The sequence below is a fragment of the Notolepis coatsorum genome (genome assembly GCF_963971535.1).
Source record: "Notolepis coatsorum genome assembly, chromosome: 7".
NCBI classification, from domain to species: domain Eukaryota; kingdom Metazoa; phylum Chordata; class Actinopteri; order Aulopiformes; family Paralepididae; genus Notolepis; species Notolepis coatsorum.
The window spans coordinates 139,355,168-139,375,167 of record NC_140171.1 but is presented as its reverse complement, the minus strand read 5'-3'; the positions used below and the strand labels follow the sequence as shown (position 1 = coordinate 139,375,167).

Below are 20,000 nucleotides of genomic sequence, written 5' to 3'. Positions count from 1 at the left end.
ATGGTTGGGAAGAAACTTCCAGAAGCCAATGGCCCTATACAGAATAGTTTTCTTTAGGTTCTTGGTCTGGGTTCTTGTATCTATGCCATCTAGTTTTTTGGTTCTGAGAGAGTTGTTTGTGTTCACGTAATACGTTTGGACTGTCATAGACCACTAAATGTCATAGTTCCCCTTTAACCCTTTCACTGCTGCACTACCAAAACGTTTAACCCTTTCACCGCAACAACTCACAGACCGTCGGTTGTGTGATAGTAAAGGGTTAACCTTCTGTCCTGTGGCAGTGAAAGGGTTAAGTCAGCCCAACAAGGCTGTGGGTGGACTGATGGAGGTCAAATGTTTCACACACAGCAGCTGCTTCACACAAATGTTTCTTTAGTTTCTGGATTCCTTCAAAATTAGATTGTTGGTGTGTGTGTGTGTGTGTGTGTGTGTGTGTGTGTGTGTGTGTGTGTGTGTGTGTGTGTGTGTGTGTGTGTGTGTGTGTGTGTGTGTGTGTGTGTGTGCTGAATTATATGTGTGTGTGTGTGTGTGTGTGTGTGTGTGTGTGTGTGTGTGTGTGTGTGTGTGTGTGTGTGTGTGTGTGTGTGTGTGTGTGTGTGTGTGTGTGTGTGTGTGTGTGCTGAATTATATGTGTGTGTGTGTGTGTGTGTGTGTGTGTGTGTGTGTGTGTGTGTGTGTGTGTGTGTGTGTGTGTGTGTGTGTGTGTGTGTGTGTGTGTATGTGTGTGTGTGTGTGTGTGTGTGTGTGTGTGTGTGTGTGTGTGTGTGTGTGTGTGTGTGTGTGTGTGTGACGTGTGTGTGTGTGTGTGTGTGTGTGGGTGCACCTGCATGTGTGTGTGTGTAGCCAGGATGAGTATGTGTGTGTGTGTTCATGCATGTGTGCAGTAGTATGAATCAAAGGCCAGGAATGTCAGGCCTCATGGTTACATTTCAACTGGCCATCGCGTCTCGCTCTGCTACTGAGATAACCCCTTATCTCCACGCACCTAGCGTGCACGAGAAACAAAAACAAATGCACCCACTTGCACGTGACCACGCCACTCCCATGCGTCTCTCTATATGACGCCGGAAGTGCAGTGGCGATTTTACCACTGGGGCACCAGGGGCACGTGCCCCCCCTGAAATCTCAGGTGCCCCTGAGGTGCCACCCCAGATTATTTTTTTTTTTTTATTATATAAAAATAAATATAAATATAATGTTAACAATCACTTTCCATCACAGACCGAAAATCTAGTTTTGCTTACAGGTGTCTAATGTGACTTACATCCATGCTTATATATTTCACATTAGACTCCTCACTATGCCTGCGACAGGCAGCGTGATGCGTGCGTCATCTATCTGAAGCGGCGCGCATATAAAAAGCTGCCATTAAGCGCTGGCACGTGGACTGGTGGCAGTGGTGGTCACTCACAGGTGTGTAGAGTAAGGTGGATGACTGAGTCAGAGTGGTGCTAATTTTTTTTTAACACAATGTCGACGAGAGAACGCGATAAAGGGTGGAAATTTGGCTCTGGGAATTTACAACGAAAGAAGGCAAAGAAAAAAGAAGTGTTCAATAACTCGATGAGAGGTTCGTTGGATAAATGTATCACAAAAAACAGCGACCAGACCGAAGCAGCCACAGCCACAGCAGGGCCTCGTGGGGGGAAGAAGCTAGCAGCACCAGGGCTGCCCCCAGCCCCATGGAATACTTAGTTATTGCAATGCTGAATTCAGTATGCAGTAAAGGAATATAGCATCAGCCCATGGACATATCGATCTACCAGATGGCGATCAATAACTGGGACATCCTTTTTGGAATCAACGTTATACCGGACGGGCACCGCCAGGACGGACGTTTCCATATGGAACCATAGAGAAGTGCCCGCGTGGCGTGGTTGATTCAACGTCAAGGTGAGACCGAGGCGGAGGGACATACACACATCAGGAGGACGTGGACAAGAATGGTAAGTCATAATGTTTAATTTAAGCCAGCCTTGGCCCTTATTATTATTAACCCTTTACCGGTCACTTCTTGAAATACCTGGAAATTCACAATTTCAACTCTAGAATGTTATTTTGGTGCTATTTCAAACGTTATCTACAAAAAAAAAAAAAAATCCCCCTGTAAATTAAGGTTAACCGAAGTGTCTGTGAACAGGCACTCGACCGGTACCCTAAAAATGTGGGGGCTATGGGGCATATTTTTCCTTAGGGGGGCATATCTATGAAACTTGGCAGGCTGATTCATAACATAAAATAAATAATAAAATGTATTGGGAGTTTTCTTGAATTTGCCTTGCCATGGCAACAGTAGCCGATAAAGGCCCAAAAGAAGAATAGCGGACAAACCTATAAACTAGTACCATATATAACTACATGGTACTACATGGTACTACAGGGTACTACATGATACTACTGTACATGGTACTACATGGTACTACAGGGTAATACATGGTACTATATGATACTACATGGTACTACAGGGTACTACAGGGTACTACATGATACTACATGATACTACATGATACTACATGATACTACATGGTACTACAGGGTACTACAGGGTACTACACAGGGAAATACAGGGTACTACATGGTACTACAGGGTACTACAGGGTACTACATGGCACTACAGGGTACTACATGGCAATACATGGTACTACAGGGTACATGGCAATACAGGGTACTACATGGCACTACATGGTACTACAGGGTACTACATGGCACTACATGGTACTACAGGGTACTACAGGGTACTACATGGCAATACATGGTACTACAGGGTACATGGCAATACAGGGTACTACATGGTACTACATGGTACTACAGGGTACTACATGGCACTACATGGTAGTAGTAATACCCTAAGTGTGACTGACTAGATGCATCAGGCATATGTCTAAAAATGGACACTATGTCAATTCACCTGAAGGGACATATGATCATTTATGGCTTCACCACTTTTTAGCTAACAACAAATCCTGATTTCACCAATCCTATGCAAAAACCACCTATCCCATCCTTTACAATGATTGTTCAACTGCAAAAATTAGTAAATGTTATCAATTCACCATGACTTGTTGAGGAAATAATGGATTTTGAAGAGTAGAAGCAGGTGCAAAAATTAGATTTTCTTTGCTGTGGTGAAAAGAAGGAAGTTGCAGATCCCCAGGGTCTATCCTGATTGGTGAGATGGGATGGTGACAATATTTGTGTCATAGCCTGACCTGTGCTGATTGGCTGGAAGAAGTTTTTTTCATAGATTAAAGATCCCCCCTCTCCCACCTGGCTAAATATATTGTATGGGGAAGTGGCCAAAAATGATTACTTGGCCGGTAAAGGGTTAATAATGCTTTGACTTGTTAAGCCCAGCCTCTGGCTATAATTTATTATTAAGAATACTTTGACTTGTTAAGGCCAGCCTCGGACTATAATTTATTAAGAATACTTTTGACTAGGGGCGGTCAGGTGGCGTAGCGGAGATTGCGTTCGTCACCTACACCGGAGACGCTGGATTCGCCTGTTCGAATCCAGCTCACAGCTCCGGCGTTGTCACCAGCTTGGCTGGCCGTTCACACTAATACAATTGGCTGTATTAGAGGGTGGGAAAGCTGGCGGGGTGGGTCCGGGTTGTTGTAAACAGCGACTCCTACAGTTCAGTCGGGGCGCCTGCTCAGCGCGGATAGGATCTAAGGGGGGTAGTCTGATCCTTCCACACGTTACACCCTCTCAGTGAGAGTCTGCGCTGCCAGGTGAAAAGAAGCGGTTGATTGGTGTGTCGGAGGAAGCACGTGATAGCCTCCACTCTCCCAGACCGACTGTGGGGGGTAAGTGCGCAGCGACCAGGAAGGGGATTGGGAATTGGCATAACGACTAACATTGGGATGGGAGAAAATCGGAGGAAAAAGGAGGGGGGAAAAGATAAAAAAAAAAAAATGTTGACTTGTTAAGCCCAGCCTCGGGCTATTATTATTAAGAATACTTTGACTTGTTAAGCCCAGCCTCGTATATTTATTATATGGCTATCATATATTTATTGATGGCAATGGTGATAGTTGCCAACCACATTTCACTGTATACCTACTTAAAAATGCGTAGGCTTGTCACTTGTGGTTTCGTTTCGCCGATGCTCTGACACGGTGCTACTCAGTGTGTGTGTGCGCGAGTGTGTTTGTGTGTGTCCCCCTGCTAAAAAAATCCTAGAATCGCCACTGCGGAAGTGGTCACGCCTACACCCTTCCTCATTTCGTTTCCAAGTGGAAGCAGCTCAAGTGCACTTCTTGAACTGGAGATTGTTATGAAGCGTAAAGAAAAATTACACAATGTTGGGAATTCACCAGAAGTTCGCCGGCCCCCGGAACCTTCTCGGCACATCCTAACAGCGCGGCGGTCCTGTCCTGTGTTTTCCTCGTCTCGTGACAGCGGACCGAGGGACATCGCGCGACGGTTAGCAGTCAAGCTAAGTCGCGCACAGGTAGGGCCTGCCCTATCAGGCATTGATACTAGCATGAGTAATACTGCTTGTTGTCTTGTGAGACGACCGAGTGATGTATTGGCGCAGGGGGCGGGATATTTGGGAAAACATGGTCGTCATGACTCTCTTTTGGATGTTTTTCCAAGTATCCTAGCGCGCAGCTAATGCTAATGCTACAATGTTGGGGCGCCGTTCCCCATGTACCCCGGCGGGGTTGTCGCCACTCTTCCCTCCTCTTTCATTGCTGAAGGTCAATCGGTGTCTAATGTGGGGGGTTTTGCTGAGGCTTATTTACCCTTTATACGGGTGGATGGGCTGAAGACAGGGCATCGGTCCTTTGCCCTGGCATGGTTGAACGGTATCCCACCCGGAAGCCGACGCCAGAGGGCGAGTCGGCCCGGCAGGTGGCTGAGTGGGCTGATGAAGCTTATACCGCCGCAGGACGGAATTTAGCAGCAACCAATAACATTGCTCAATTGGCAGCTTTTCTGTCCAAAATGGTTTCGGGTGGTGGGGCCTTAAGGCCTCTACATGCTACAGCAACTTCAAAGCAACTGCACCACAACATCGACAAAGCAACGGTGTTGCAGACACTCTACCTTTATGCTTCTGCAAAATCAACGCGCAGCCTATGTAACATTGTACTAGCTAGGTAGCTAGGTAGCTAGGTTCCCTAGATAGATGACGCTTCCCTTCTCAACCAACCCATTGATAACAAGCAGAAAAATAAGCATCATTTTTACTTCCGGACGGGGGGTTTCAAAATAAAAGAGCGAGTCTAAAAGCACCGTAAATACGTTTATTTTTTACAATATCTAACGTTACACGAACCTAAACTAATCTAAAGTTAGTTTAGGTTCGTGTTAACGTTAGATAATGTACAAAATAAACGTATTTCCGGTGCTTTTAGTCGTCGCTCTTTTATTTTGAAATCCCCGACCGGAAGTATTATAGTGTCTGTTGCTAGCAGCTTAACTTTTGTCAGCCGGTTCTGTGCTTTTTAACGTAACTTCATTAGTTTCCAATGGAGAGGAGAGAAAGACCGGCTCACATGCAGCTCAAACTACCTGTTGGAATAAATTAATTGATTGATGTTTAACTTGTCCCTGTGTGTGTCCAGTCATTTCGACTAGCAAACGTTGTATTTAACATTACCTCAGGATACCATTGTATTTAGTTGGTTAGCTATGTAGCTAATGTGGATAGCATTTTGAATAGCACCAATGCTAGCTGGCTGGCTACAGCTTTATTTACTAAATTATGGAGGCTTTTTAATCGTCAAGGTAAGAGAGGATTTGTCATGATCAACTGAACGCGTATGCTATGGAACAATATGTGCTTGGGTTTTCAGAAAAAGGCCAGTTATGACGCTAATTATTTAGCTAATATTGATAGCATAGCTTGCTGGCTACAACAATGGCGGATGGTATTCCTCGCTGCGGGAGTCGGACCAATATTATTCTATGACAGCCCCGCCCCCATTCACTACCAACCAATCACTGCTACGCAATACCAACGCAACAGGTGTTTAGATTAGATTTTGGAGACAGGTACACAACATCCTCGCAACACAGTCTACAAGACTCTCTGCAACAAGCGCGTTGAAATCGTGCCGATGCTGTGTTGAAGTTGCTTTGAAGTTGCTGTAGCATGTAGAGGCCTTTAGGGCCAGCCGACGTCAAAATCCTATCGGGCAGTGTGAGGACCACACACCATGCATGTCCAGCTGCAGAGCAGGCTGTCCTCAGCAGTCTATGCCGGGAAGATGCTCAGCGGGGGAACCTATATCACCAGGGGTGATGGCCGCTCTCCCCGTATCAGGCCGGCCGTTTCTGTCGGGGTCCCCCCTTGTGTGCGATTGCCTCGTTGGTAGAGTCAGGGTGCGTTATCCCGGCTCCGCGAGACACCCTGCTCGCGCGGTTGGCGAGTCCAGGGTTGGCAACGGGCCTCCTATCTACGGTTCCTGGCAGACCAGCGCCAGTTGGCGGCGGGTGCGCTTTGGGATTATCATCACGTGTGGTTACAGGAGTGCCATATGTCGAGGTGGATGGAGAGAACGCTGAGGGAGGGGCTTGTGTTACAGTTTGCACAACCCCACCCTCCATTTTTGGGTATAGCATATGTATAGCATAGGGACATAGAAGTAAAACTGTATATTGTATAGTAGTGTACGTAGGACCCAGTGCCTTTAAGTCGTATCTTAACATTGTATTGCAATTATCTCAGGATTTATTAACATGTCTATTTTATCATGTCTATTTTATCATGTCTATTTTATGTCTACTTTATCATCTTCTACTTATTTTATTTACTATTGTATTCTTGCACAATCGAAGCGGGCATGGCCAACCACATTTCACTGTATGCCCTGGTATGTATGTGATAAATAAACCTCTTGAATCTTGAATCTTGAAACACTTCAGCTGAAATTCTTGTATGAAAGGTGTTATGGTTTGTAACCGACCCCAATCGCACAACACAAGACAGGTATGATGGTTTGCCAAGAAACAGATATTTATTGAACAACAGGGAAATACAGGGAAAAGGGCACTGTCCCTTTAAGGGAGAATCACAAATACAGGAATATAATATGAGGGGAAGGAAGGTGCCTTTAAGAGGCGGGCAGGAAAAGGGAACACTAAGGGAAAGTAAGGGAACGCCTAAGGGAAGGTTAAGGGAACGCCTTGGGACAGAGGAACTAGAGACTAGGTAACCAGGGACAAGGAGAACTTGGGAGAGAGGACTAGGGACTAGGAGAGCTAGGGAAACAGGAGAAACGGGGACTAGGGGAACTAGGGACAAGGAACTAGGTGGAACTAGAAGGGGAGAACTTGGGACCAGGAACTAGGTGGAACTAGAAAGGGGAGAACTAGGGAACAGGAACTAGGTGGAACTAGAAGGGGAGAACTTGGGACCAGGAACTAGGTGGAACTAGAAAGGGGAGAACTAGGGAACAGGAACTAGGTGGAACTAGAAAGGGGAGAACTAGGGAACAGGAACTAGGTGGAACTAGAAGGGGAGAACTTGGGACCAGGAACTAGGTGGAACTAGAAAGGGGAGAACTAGGGAACAGGAACTAGGTGGAACTAGAAAGGGGAGAACTAGGGAACAGGAACTAGGTGGAACTAGAAAGGGGAGAACTAGGGAACAGAGGGGACTGAGGCCTGCGGAGGCGGGCTGGGAAACAGGGAGGAACTGGGAGGACTGGTGGGAAAACATCTGGGCCGCTCTGCAGGACAGAGGAGAGAGTTAATGCACAAAAGGGAAAAAACAGAGCAGGTGCAGAACAGTCCAAATAACAAAGTGAACAAAGTAATAATATCTTCGTGTGACAAACACACAGGGGGAGATGTAAAGTCCAAAAATACTATTCTAAGTGAGAACCAAAAAACAGAGGCATTACGCTGGGAGATGAAATGTCCAAACTAACTAACAGAGGGAATACGCTGGGAGATGAAATGTCCAACTAACTAACAGAGGCAATACGCTGGGAGAGTGACATCACAATCAAAACTCACCCAGGCGTATGCGTAAAGGTACAGGAACAGCAGCGGGAACGGGGGCAAGGGCACTACGCTGAGTGAGTGACATCACAATCAAAACTCACCCAGGCGTATGCGTAAAGGTACGGGGACAGCAGCGGGAACGGGGGCAAGGGCACTACGCTGAGTGAGTGACATCACAATCAAAACTCACCCAGGCGTATGCGTAAAGGTACGGGGACAGCAACGGGAACGAAGGCATCGCCACCGGGGCGGCTGGCTGTCCGAGCCGAGGGAGAGAGTGCTGGAACAGTGGCGGTGACGAGGGCATCGTCCACCGGGTAGCCGCTGTCGGAGCCGAGGAACAGAGTGCTGGAACAGTGGCGGTGACGAGGGCATCGTCCACCGGGTAGCCGCTGTCGGAGCCGAGGAACAGAGTGCGCGCCACACCTTGGTGTGCGCGTCGGAACAGGGAGCTGGAACAGTGGCGGTGGCGAGGATGTCGTCCACCGGGTAGCCACTGTCGGAGCCGAGGAACAGAGTGCGCGCCACACCTTGGTGTGCGCGTCGGAACAGGGAGCTGGAACAGTGGCGGTGGCGAGGATGTCGTCCACCGGGTAGCCACTGTCGGAGCCGAGGAACAGAGTGCGCGCCACACCTTGGTGTGCGCGTCGGAACAGGGAGCTGGAACAGTGGCGGTGGCGAGGATGTCGTCCACCGGGTAGCCACTGTCGGAGCCGAGGAACAGAGTGGCGCGCCACACCTTGGTGTGCGCGTCGGAACAGAGAGACGCATCGGGGTGCGTCTGCCAGGAGGAGTGTGCCAAGCTCGAAGGTCTGGAAGATGCGCGTTGCGCGCTGGTCTGGAGAGCGTGCCAAGCTCGAGCGTCCTTGGAAGATGCGTGTTGCGCGCTGGTACGGAGGAGCGTGCCAAGCTCGAAGGTCTGGAAGATGCGCGTTGCGCGCTGGTCTGGAGAGCGTGCCAAGCTCGAGCGTCCTTGGAAGATGCGCGTTGCGCGCTGGTCTGGAGAGCGTGCCAAGCTCGAGCGTCCTTGGAAGATGCGCGTTGCGCGCTGGTACGGAGGAGCGTGCCAAGCTCGAAGGTCTGGAAGATGCGCGTTGCGCGCTGGTCTGGAGAGCGTGCCAAGCTCGAGCGTCCTTGGAAGATGCGCGTTGCGCGCTGTGGACTGGAGAGCGTCTGCGCTGGTCTGGATGTGCGTCAGGACGACAGCTGCGCGGGGGGTCTGAAGTGGATGACTGGGATGCCTCCCGTGGAAGTCTAGGGAGCGCAGACCAGTCCCACTCTCAGGCAACGGCGACAGCAGGCGAAGGCTGGAGCAAACATCTCGACGCCGGAGAATGGAACAGCATAGGCAGACAGAGGATCTCCCGAAAGAGTCTAGATGTTTAGAGAATATGACTCGGCAAGTATACAACACGACCCCACGCCAAAACGAGGGGAAGCGCCCTGGTATTTAAAGCCCACAGGGGGACTAATTAGCCTGCCACCACAGGTGCGAGAGATAATAGAATATCAAACAGGTGTGGCCACTAAGGGTAAGGAACGAGAGGGTGGGGGCTAGAGAGAGTGAGTAGGGAATTCCTAACAGTAGGCTTAAAGAAGACAGAGAATAGGGAATTCCTAACAGTAGGCTTAAAGAAGACAGAGAAAAGGTAGTGAGCAGCGGGCAAAACCTCACAGTATCCCCCCCTCCAACGGGAGCCACCCGGCGACCCAAAACAAATACAGACAGAGTGGCAGGGGGCAAAACAAGACAAAAACAAAGGCACTGGCCAAGCCAGTAGGGGAAGCCACCACAAGAGTGGGGCTAGCAAAAGAAACAGGGTCGCCGAGGGGTAACTAGGGTAGCAGAGGGGCAACTGGTCTAGAGGAACTGGGTCTAGAGAACTAGTCTAGCGAACTGGGCAAGAGAACTGGTCTAGAGAACTGGTTTAGAGAACTGGTCTAGAGAACTGGTCTAGAGGAACTGGTCTAGAGGAACTGGGTCTAGAGAACTGGTCTAGAGCAACTGGTCTAGAGGAACTGAGGGGCAAGCAGGGTAGCTAAGGGGTAACCATGGAAGCACCGGGAAAGGGCTAGCAGAGGGAAGGTTAGCTGCCAGGGCACTGATAGCTACAGGGCCTATGCTAGCTGTACTGCTACATCAACATAGAGGCTGCGCAAGCTGCCGGAGCCAGGCTAGCAGAGGGAAAGGGTAGCTGCCAGGGCACTGATAGCTACAGGGCCTATGCTAGCTGTACTGCTACATCAACATAGAGGCTGCGCTAGCTGCCGGAGCTAGGCTGGCAGACAGGGCTGGACCAGCATGAGAGCACAAGCTAGCTGGAAGGACAGTCCTAGCTGTGTGAGATAAACTGACCTTGCTAGCTGAAAGGGCAGTCCTAGCAGTGGGAAAAACTACACAAAAAAGTGGAGGCCATGCAGAGGGACCGGGTTAGCTGCTTGGGCCTGGCTAGCTACAGGGCCTATGCCAGCTGCAAGGCTGCATTTAACATAGAGGCTGTGCTAACAGCCGGGGCCAAGCTAGCAGACCGGGGCCATGCAGAGGGACTGGGTTAGCCGCCAGGGCATGGCTAGCTACAGGGGGGTCAAACAGGGCAAAACGGGAAGCAACCAGGGGAGCTAACCGGGGAGACTAACAAGCTAAACAGGGGAGAAACAGGCTAACAAGGGAGCTAAACAGGACTAACAAGGAAGCTAAACTGGGCTAACAGGGAAGCTAGAGGGGAGATTAACAAGCTAACAGGGGAGCTAACAGGGCTAACAGGGGAGCTAGAGGGAACAAGAAAAAAAAAGGCAAACTCAACATACACCGTCTGTGCTGGCTGGGGTCGTCGATTTGGTGGGGTCGTACTGTTATGGTTTGTAACCGACCCCAATCGCACAACACAAGACAGGTATGATGGTTTGCCAAGAAACAGATATTTATTGAACAACAGGGAAATACAGGGAAAAGGGCACTGTCCCTTTAAGGGAGAATCACAAATACAGGAATATAATATGAGGGGAAGGAAGGTGCCTTTAAGAGGCGGGCAGGAAAAGGGAACACTAAGGGAAAGTAAGGGAACGCCTAAGGGAAGGTTAAGGGAACGCCTTGGGACAGAGGAACTAGAGACTAGGTAACCAGGGACAAGGAGAACTTGGGAGAGAGGACTAGGGACTAGGAGAGCTAGGGAAACAGGAGAAACGGGGACTAGGGGAACTAGGGACAAGGAACTAGGTGGAACTAGAAGGGGAGAACTTGGGACCAGGAACTAGGTGGAACTAGAAAGGGGAGAACTAGGGAACAGGAACTAGGTGGAACTAGAAGGGGAGAACTTGGGACCAGGAACTAGGTGGAACTAGAAAGGGGAGAACTAGGGAACAGGAACTAGGTGGAACTAGAAAGGGGAGAACTAGGGAACAGGAACTAGGTGGAACTAGAAGGGGAGAACTTGGGACCAGGAACTAGGTGGAACTAGAAAGGGGAGAACTAGGGAACAGGAACTAGGTGGAACTAGAAAGGGGAGAACTAGGGAACAGGAACTAGGTGGAACTAGAAAGGGGAGAACTAGGGAACAGAGGGGACTGAGGCCCGCGGAGGCGGGCTGGGAAACAGGGAGGAACTGGGAGGACTGGTGGGAAAACATCTGGGCCGCTCTGCAGGACAGAGGAGAGAGTTAATGCACAAAAGGGAAAAAACAGAGCAGGTGCAGAACAGTCCAAATAACAAAGTGAACAAAGTAATAATATCTTCGTGTGACAAACACACAGGGGGAGATGTAAAGTCCAAAAATACTATTCTAAGTGAGAACCAAAAAACAGAGGCATTACGCTGGGAGATGAAATGTCCAAACTAACTAACAGAGGGAATACGCTGGGAGATGAAATGTCCAACTAACTAACAGAGGCAATACGCTGGGAGAGTGACATCACAATCAAAACTCACCCAGGCGTATGCGTAAAGGTACAGGAACAGCAGCGGGAACGGGGGCAAGGGCACTACGCTGAGTGAGTGACATCACAATCAAAACTCACCCAGGCGTATGCGTAAAGGTACGGGGACAGCAGCGGGAACGGGGGCAAGGGCACTACGCTGAGTGAGTGACATCACAATCAAAACTCACCCAGGCGTATGCGTAAAGGTACGGGGACAGCAACGGGAACGAAGGCATCGCCACCGGGGCGGCTGGCTGTCCGAGCCGAGGGAGAGAGTGCTGGAACAGTGGCGGTGACGAGGGCATCGTCCACCGGGTAGCCGCTGTCGGAGCCGAGGAACAGAGTGCTGGAACAGTGGCGGTGACGAGGGCATCGTCCACCAGGTAGCCGCTGTCGGAGCCGAGGAACAGAGTGCGCGCCACACCTTGGTGTGCGCGTCGGAACAGGGAGCTGGAACAGTGGCGGTGGCGAGGATGTCGTCCACCGGGTAGCCACTGTCGGAGCCGAGGAACAGAGTGCGCGCCACACCTTGGTGTGCGCGTCGGAACAGGGAGCTGGAACAGTGGCGGTGGCGAGGATGTCGTCCACCGGGTAGCCACTGTCGGAGCCGAGGAACAGAGTGCGCGCCACACCTTGGTGTGCGCGTCGGAACAGGGAGCTGGAACAGTGGCGGTGGCGAGGATGTCGTCCACCGGGTAGCCACTGTCGGAGCCGAGGAACAGAGTGGCGCGCCACACCTTGGTGTGCGCGTCGGAACAGAGAGACGCATCGGGGTGCGTCTGCCAGGAGGAGTGTGCCAAGCTCGAAGGTCTGGAAGATGCGCGTTGCGCGCTGGTCTGGAGAGCGTGCCAAGCTCGAGCGTCCTTGGAAGATGCGCGTTGCGCGCTGGTACGGAGGAGCGTGCCAAGCTCGAAGGTCTGGAAGATGCGCGTTGCGCGCTGGTCTGGAGAGCGTGCCAAGCTCGAGCGTCCTTGGAAGATGCGCGTTGCGCGCTGGTCTGGAGAGCGTGCCAAGCTCGAGCGTCCTTGGAAGATGCGCGTTGCGCGCTGGTACGGAGGAGCGTGCCAAGCTCGAAGGTCTGGAAGATGCGCGTTGCGCGCTGGTCTGGAGAGCGTGCCAAGCTCGAGCGTCCTTGGAAGATGCGCGTTGCGCGCTGTGGACTGGAGAGCGTCTGCGCTGGTCTGGATGTGCGTCAGGACGACAGCTGCGCGGGGGGTCTGAAGTGGATGACTGGGATGCCTCCCGTGGAAGTCTAGGGAGCGCAGACCAGTCCCACTCTCAGGCAACGGCGACAGCAGGCGAAGGCTGGAGCAAACATCTCGACGCCGGAGAATGGAACAGCATAGGCAGACAGAGGATCTCCCGAAAGAGTCTAGATGTTTAGAGAATATGACTCGGCAAGTATACAACACGACCCCACGCCAAAACGAGGGGAAGCGCCCTGGTATTTAAAGCCCACAGGGGGACTAATTAGCCTGCCACCACAGGTGCGAGAGATAATAGAATATCAAACAGGTGTGGCCACTAAGGGTAAGGAACGAGAGGGTGGGGGCTAGAGAGAGTGAGTAGGGAATTCCTAACAGTAGGCTTAAAGAAGACAGAGAATAGGGAATTCCTAACAGTAGGCTTAAAGAAGACAGAGAAAAGGTAGTGAGCAGCGGGCAAAACCTCACAAAAGGTGCAAATAAAGTTTATTATTATTATTATTATTATTATTATTATTATTATTATTATTATTATTATTATTATTATTATTATTATTATTATTATTATTATTACAGCAGAACAGCAGGTGTAGGTACGTGTGTCATGTTGCGTGTGTGGGGGCACAACCTCTCGACGGTCAGACAGAGTCGCGTGGTGGCCTCCTTGATCTTGTTCTGGGCGTCGCTGTGCAGCATGTCCGCAGCGGGGGCCCCCTCGATGGCCACCACAACGTCCCCCGCACACAGGTTGGCCCCGGAGGCCTTGCTGCCCGGAGTGATCTGATGAGGAGGAGGAGGAAGAGGGAGAGGATGGGATGGGATGAGAGACAAGTAACCTGCTCTGAACTCTAGTGTAGACTGTGGGTGATAAGACCATAGATAATATATAACTAGATGGTGCAAGGCGGAGTATCCAGCGTAGTTCACCGGCGGCCATCTTGTCACAGGCAGCACGCCCACACATAACATGAATGTCTATGGTGCATGTGCTATTGAAATAACCATAGCAATTTTCAACCATTTAATAATGGTTTGGTTTATTACAAACGTTATTAACGTGGCTATGATTCAGGATGCTTGGACATGTTGAAATTATTTTCATATGAAAGTCCATTATAAGTATTATGCATCTCTGACATTTATAACAAACCAAACCGTTTTTATTTTATAGTTAGAGTTGAGGTTAGTTTGATTATGGTTAAGAAGACATAAAGTTAGGGTTAGTGTTCGATCCCCAGCAGGGGAACTTAAACGTTTTCTGAAAACTTAAAAAGTTAATTTACATTATGTACCTTTTTCCTGTGGTCGATTAGTACTTTATTTACATAGTGTAAGGCTCAGACTGTAAAGAAGGCTGTTTCTTATTTTTCTTTCATTAAACCTACACTATGGAACCTTTTCATTACAAGATATAGCTTCTTTAGCCCTTTCACTACCACAGTTCACTGTCTGTAGTGTGGTAGTGAAAGGTTAACCTTCTGTAGTGTGCTAGTGAAAGGGTTAACCTTCTGTGGTGTGGTAGTGAAAGGGTTAACCTTCTGTAGTGTGGTAGTGAAAGGGTTAACCTTCTGTAGTGTGGTAGTGAAAGGGTTAACGAGCTGAAGTTCAGCTGAACCAAGAGAAAACCCTCGCAACAACAACGACCAGACACACAGACACACAGATACAAATGTAAAACAGTGCAAAGCAGGTACCTTTCTTGAAGAACTGTTTTAGATTATTATAAAAAAAAAAAAAAATGCCTTTCTCTTTCTCTTACACTTGCAGTTACCACGAACGGCCACAGGGTGCAAATCTGTCAATGTTCCGCTTTAAAATGATTTGTCAGTAGTGGGGGCAGCCACATGATGTGTCTCCCTCCATGCTGTGACCTGTGCCAGGATAACGGAGGACACCTTCCTTATTTCATCAGCAAGACATGCTATCTGTCTCTCCCATCATCCATCTCCTCATGCTTTATCTGTTTGTAGCCTACAACTTCCTCCTTCTCTCTCTCTCTCTCTCTCTCTCTCTCTCTCTCTCTCTCTCTCTCTCTCTCTCTCTCTCTCTCTCTCTCTCTCTCTCTCTCTCTCTCTCTCTCTCTCTCTCTCTCTCTCTCTCTCACTCACTCACTCACCCAGACAACCTCTTGTCTCCTCCATCATCCCCCTGCCTACAGTATAAATAAGGCACACTGTTAGGCCCAGTATTCTGTCAGCCTGTTCTCCATCACTAGCACCTCATCTCTGCCTGCTATACCAGACTGTATGGCCCCAACACCAACGACAACAGGGCTCCTGTTGGGAGAACTTCAAATGGCTTTGTGTCATAATTCAGGACAACGCTACACTTGCTCATTTTGAGAGAGACACCTTCCTTCCTTTCATTATGAATTGAAAATGGGGGACCCTGATGTAAACAAGACGAAAGTCTTTCTCTGGTCTGCATCCCCTTAACAATTGTGTGTATGGAGCTGTACTGTATTGTACCCATTCTGCAATCTGTTAATTAAAGTTTTCAATCAATCAATCAATCAGTCCTTCCAGGTCCTGTACTAACTGCACAGAGTCAGGAAGTGGATTAGGAACATTATTGACCTGAAACCCCGCCCTCTTTTCTTGATCCTCCAAACACAACTGTCGCTTCCCTCGGACCAACCAGATAGGTCAATTATAGCCTGCCTGCACATACTGCCCACTACTTATTCAATAGACCACCATCAGAGAAAAAGGTTCAGGTCGTTTTTTTTACGACTACCGTGCTGTGGCCCAGCTGTTAATCAGGACCACAATATCCTCCCACTGCATGATGGGAAAGAAAGTAGTGCAGCATGTTGCACTCCTCCTGTGTATATGTTTCATATTAACATTATATATTGTCATCTTTCATATGTCTACAATCACATATTAACTCATCCTGCACAATCTGTAAAACCCCAAGTGTATCTTGTTTGATCACATAAAGTGAGTAGAACATGCACTTTAATCTCATAGTCATTCATCAGTTAATGCATCTCAAAACAATGAGAGTATGGAGGCAACACATGTGATGGTGTCCAAATACGTATATGTAGCACTGTATTTGATACTTGACTATGAAGTTAGATTTTTACAATATTTGACCATTTTTGTTATCCTCTGCTTTCATTGTATTTCTACAGAATGTATGTATGATTGTCTTTTTTTCTTATTCTCCCATTGTCTCCCCAATTTAGTCACCATGTCAATTCCCCGTGTGCGTCACGGTCCTGGTTGTCGCACTACACTCTGTCGGTCTGGGGTCGTTGGAGCGTCTGACCAAGTCGGAGGTACACAACCAGGAATTTAACCCAGGCAAGTGCTTTCCCCCCCCTCTACACTACCCAGTCGTCTATGTAGGATTGTCTATAATATGTATGAGTGTATGTGAGCATGTGTGTGTGTGTGTGTGTGTGTGTGTGTGTGTGTGTGTGTGTGTGTGTGTGTGTGTGTGTGTGTGTGTGTCTACATACTGTATGTGTGCGTACATGCAGGGGTGTAAAGTACTTGAGTAATTGTACTTCGTTACAATACTTACTGTAAGTACTGTTTTTGGGGATTTGTACTTTACTATTAGGTTTGTATACTTGTACTTTTACTCAATTACATTTCAGAGAAAAAAACCATACTTTTTACTCCTTACATTTAAAATGCAGACCTACAAAGTACAAAGTACAAATCTCGCATCTAGTATATTTGTTTCTCTGACCGAACTAACGTTAACGTTATTAATCCTGCGGCCGCTCTTTATTTAAAAACAGCCAATCAAATCCCAATCAATGGAAAATTAACCCGCCCATACCCCTGCTGATTGGTCCTCGTGCAAGACTAGAAAGCGGGGATCTTTGATTAAACACCTGCTATCAGAAGAATAGACAGTCAGAAAAAAGGTTTTTACTTTTACTTTTTAGTACTTAAGTACATTTAAAAGTACTTAAATGGACTTTTACTCAAGTGTGTTTTTAGCCAGATACTCTGACGTTTACTTGAGTACGATTTTGAGACGGTACCCATACTTTCACTTAAGTATAATTCTGAGTACTTTTTACACCCCTGCGTACATGCACTTGTGTGCATGTGCCACTCACGTGCACGTGCCTTGTACAACACAGCCTATTCTCCATTAATGCAACATCAAGGCTCCCTGTACCGACGTTACGTTGTGTGCTTTCATGTAAACTGACCAGCTCTCTCTCAGTACTGTAAACATGTGCTACTTCCCGCCAGTTGATGGAATCCAGATGGATGATGTGTTGCTGCTGCCGGTGTCAGGAAGTGATCAAGTTTTATACGTGGTCCCAATAACATGCAGGGTCTTATGATGAAGACATGGTAACTCCAGTGGGTATAGCCTGTGTTTTTCCACTTCAAACCAAACCGGTACATTCCCCACATAGACATCGCTGTGGACGCGGCCTTATTCCATTACAGCACAGATGCAACTTGAACTTTAAAGCACATTGTAGCTCTCGCAAGGAAGCATGGAAGCCAGAGTTAGGTCGTCTGCCTATAAATAACTGTGGATGAGAGAGTTTGGGGGATGCATCATACTGTCAAAAAGGGAGCCGTGATTTACATTCAGGCATTTTTCTTAGACGACTCGTGCCTCACTGTCTTCAATCCCCCGGTTTATTACCTGACTCCCCCAACATGGGTCCTTGGATCAGATCCTTGGCTTTGGCTTTTTGGCTTTTTTTTGGGTCAACTACAGTATAATTCTGTATTGTTACACTTTTTCTGCTGTATCGATTACATTACATTAGACACCAAACATTCCAAGACTGACAAGGGTATCCCTCTATTCTCCAGCTGCCTTGGTCAAGGGCAGGAGTATAAATAGCATGCTTGTCTTATAGTTTACAAAAAAGAAACATGCTGATGCGTTTCTAAAATGGTAGTGGAAGTAAGACACAGCACGTGCTCAGCTTGTGAGAAGTTCTGGTACCATCACAGAAACAGCAAGAAGCCATTAAGATCCATTACAAATCCCACAGCAATGCATGTATTACTGAGTTGTTACATCCTTCCCTCTTTTCCTCTCTCTACGCTTCTCCTCTACACACTGTACGTCTTACTGCCTTACTGCAACCTGTCCCGCCTTGTGTTTCTACCCCCCCCCCTTCCTCATATCTTTCACTCCCTCCCTGATCCCTCTCTCCCTGCCTCCCTCCATCTTCCATTCCTGTTGTTTTTAACCCATTCCAATCTTCTTTCATCACTCCTCTCTATAGACCAGTGAGTGTCCGCTGACACAACAGGTGTGAGATTATGATCGAGAGCCGGCGCTTCACACATCTATCCTTCCCGACGGCGGCGGCGTAAAATATAGACACGTTACCCGTACAACCCTGGCGTAACAGGGTGGGCGAACGTAGGCTAACGGGAGCGCAGTGAGAGTAGAATAGAATAGAATAGAATAGAATAGAATACTTTAATCATCCCCGAAGGAAATTTGGCACTACAAATCGCTCACAGTAAACATTTAGGTAGACAAAACAAATCAGAATAAGAATAACAAAAAATTGCCTAAGAATAAGGAATAAAATAAGCCTAAGAATAACATAATAATAATAAACTACAGTCCGAGATTCACATTTCACATTCACATTTCCTCTGTTATGTATGTACAATCTGATGTAAAATATACAGTAAAAAATACAGAGATCTACATTAAGTGTACAGTAAGTATAATATTGACAATGTTGTTTTAAATGTAAAAGTCCAGGAAGGTGGTACTGTCACTCTGTCCCTCTGTGCTCAGTGATGCAGTGAGGCACAGAGATACATTGTAAAGTCTGATGGCTGTCGGAATGAAGGACTCCTGTGCCGTTCAGTGCTACATTTTTGGAGTGTTAGTCTAGCACTGAACGTGCTCCTCCTGTCAGCCAAGTCTGTGTATAGTGGGTGGGAGAGGTTTTCCCTGACGGCATGGAGCTTAGCAAGGCTCCTCCTCTCCGCCACCACCACTAGAGAGTCCAGCTCCACCCCAACCAGCCTGTTTGTGTCCCCTGCTCTCAGTCCGCTGCCCCAGCAGGTCACAGCGTACAAGAAGGCGCCCGCCACCACCGACTCGTAGAACATCCTCAACATCCTTGTACAAACATTGAAGGATCTCAGCCTTCTGAGAAGTAGAGTCGGCTCTGGCCCTTCTTGTAGAGTGCCTCATTCAGTTTGTTGTCGATGTGAACTCTGAGGTATTTGTAATCCTCAACCATGTCCACATCGACTCCCCTGATGGAAATGGGGGTCACAGATGTACTCCTCCTCCTCTCCAGATCCACAACCAGTTCCCTGGTCTTCGTCACATTTAGCTGCAGGTGGTTTTTATCGCACCATGTGACGAAGTCCACTACCAGTGCCCAGTATTCCCTCTCATCGCCGTGCTTAATGCATCCCACTATCGCAGAGTCATCAGAAACTTCTGAAGGTGGCAGGACTCTGACCGATAGTGGAAGTTGTTGGTGAAGAGGAAGGGAGAGAGGACTGTCCCCTGTGGGGCCCCGGTGTTGCTGACCAGTCTGTCCGACACACAGCTCTGTAGGCGCACATACTGTGGTCTAGTCAACAACCCATGACACCAGGGGGGCCTCCATAGCCTCCAACTTCTCATCCAGCAGCCCAGGCGTATGGTGTCAAAAGTAAAAAAGTAAAAAAAACATGACTCTCACAGTGCTCCCGGCTTGTCTAGGTGCGTGTAGGCTCGGTTCAGCAGGTAAATGACAGCATGCTCTATCCCCAGTCGGGGCTGGTAGGCGAACTGGAGTGGGTCTAGATGGAGTTTAATCACCGGGCGGAGTTGCTTCAGGACTAACCTCTCCATGGTCTTCATTATATGAGAGGTTAGAGCCACCGGCCTGTAGTCCTTGGACGTGATGGGACGCGAGCACTTAGGGACAGGGACCACACAGGAGGTTTCTCCACA

The 20,000-nt window shown here is 48.4% G+C and overlaps 1 protein-coding gene across 1 annotated transcript in view; it reads right to left on the bottom strand.

The window, feature by feature from the left end:
* LOC311231778 (PDZ and LIM domain protein 3-like) overlaps window positions 1–20,000 on the bottom strand; it is a gene marked incomplete at its 5' end in the record, with an annotated part of 41,258 nt that overhangs the window by 13,984 nt on the left and 7,274 nt on the right. Inside the window, one exon of the mRNA XM_084318406.1 lies at window positions 13,711–13,862. Within this exon, the coding sequence (XP_084174532.1) occupies window positions 13,711–13,862 (152 nt within the window). The remainder of the gene's footprint in view (window positions 1–13,710; window positions 13,863–20,000) is intronic.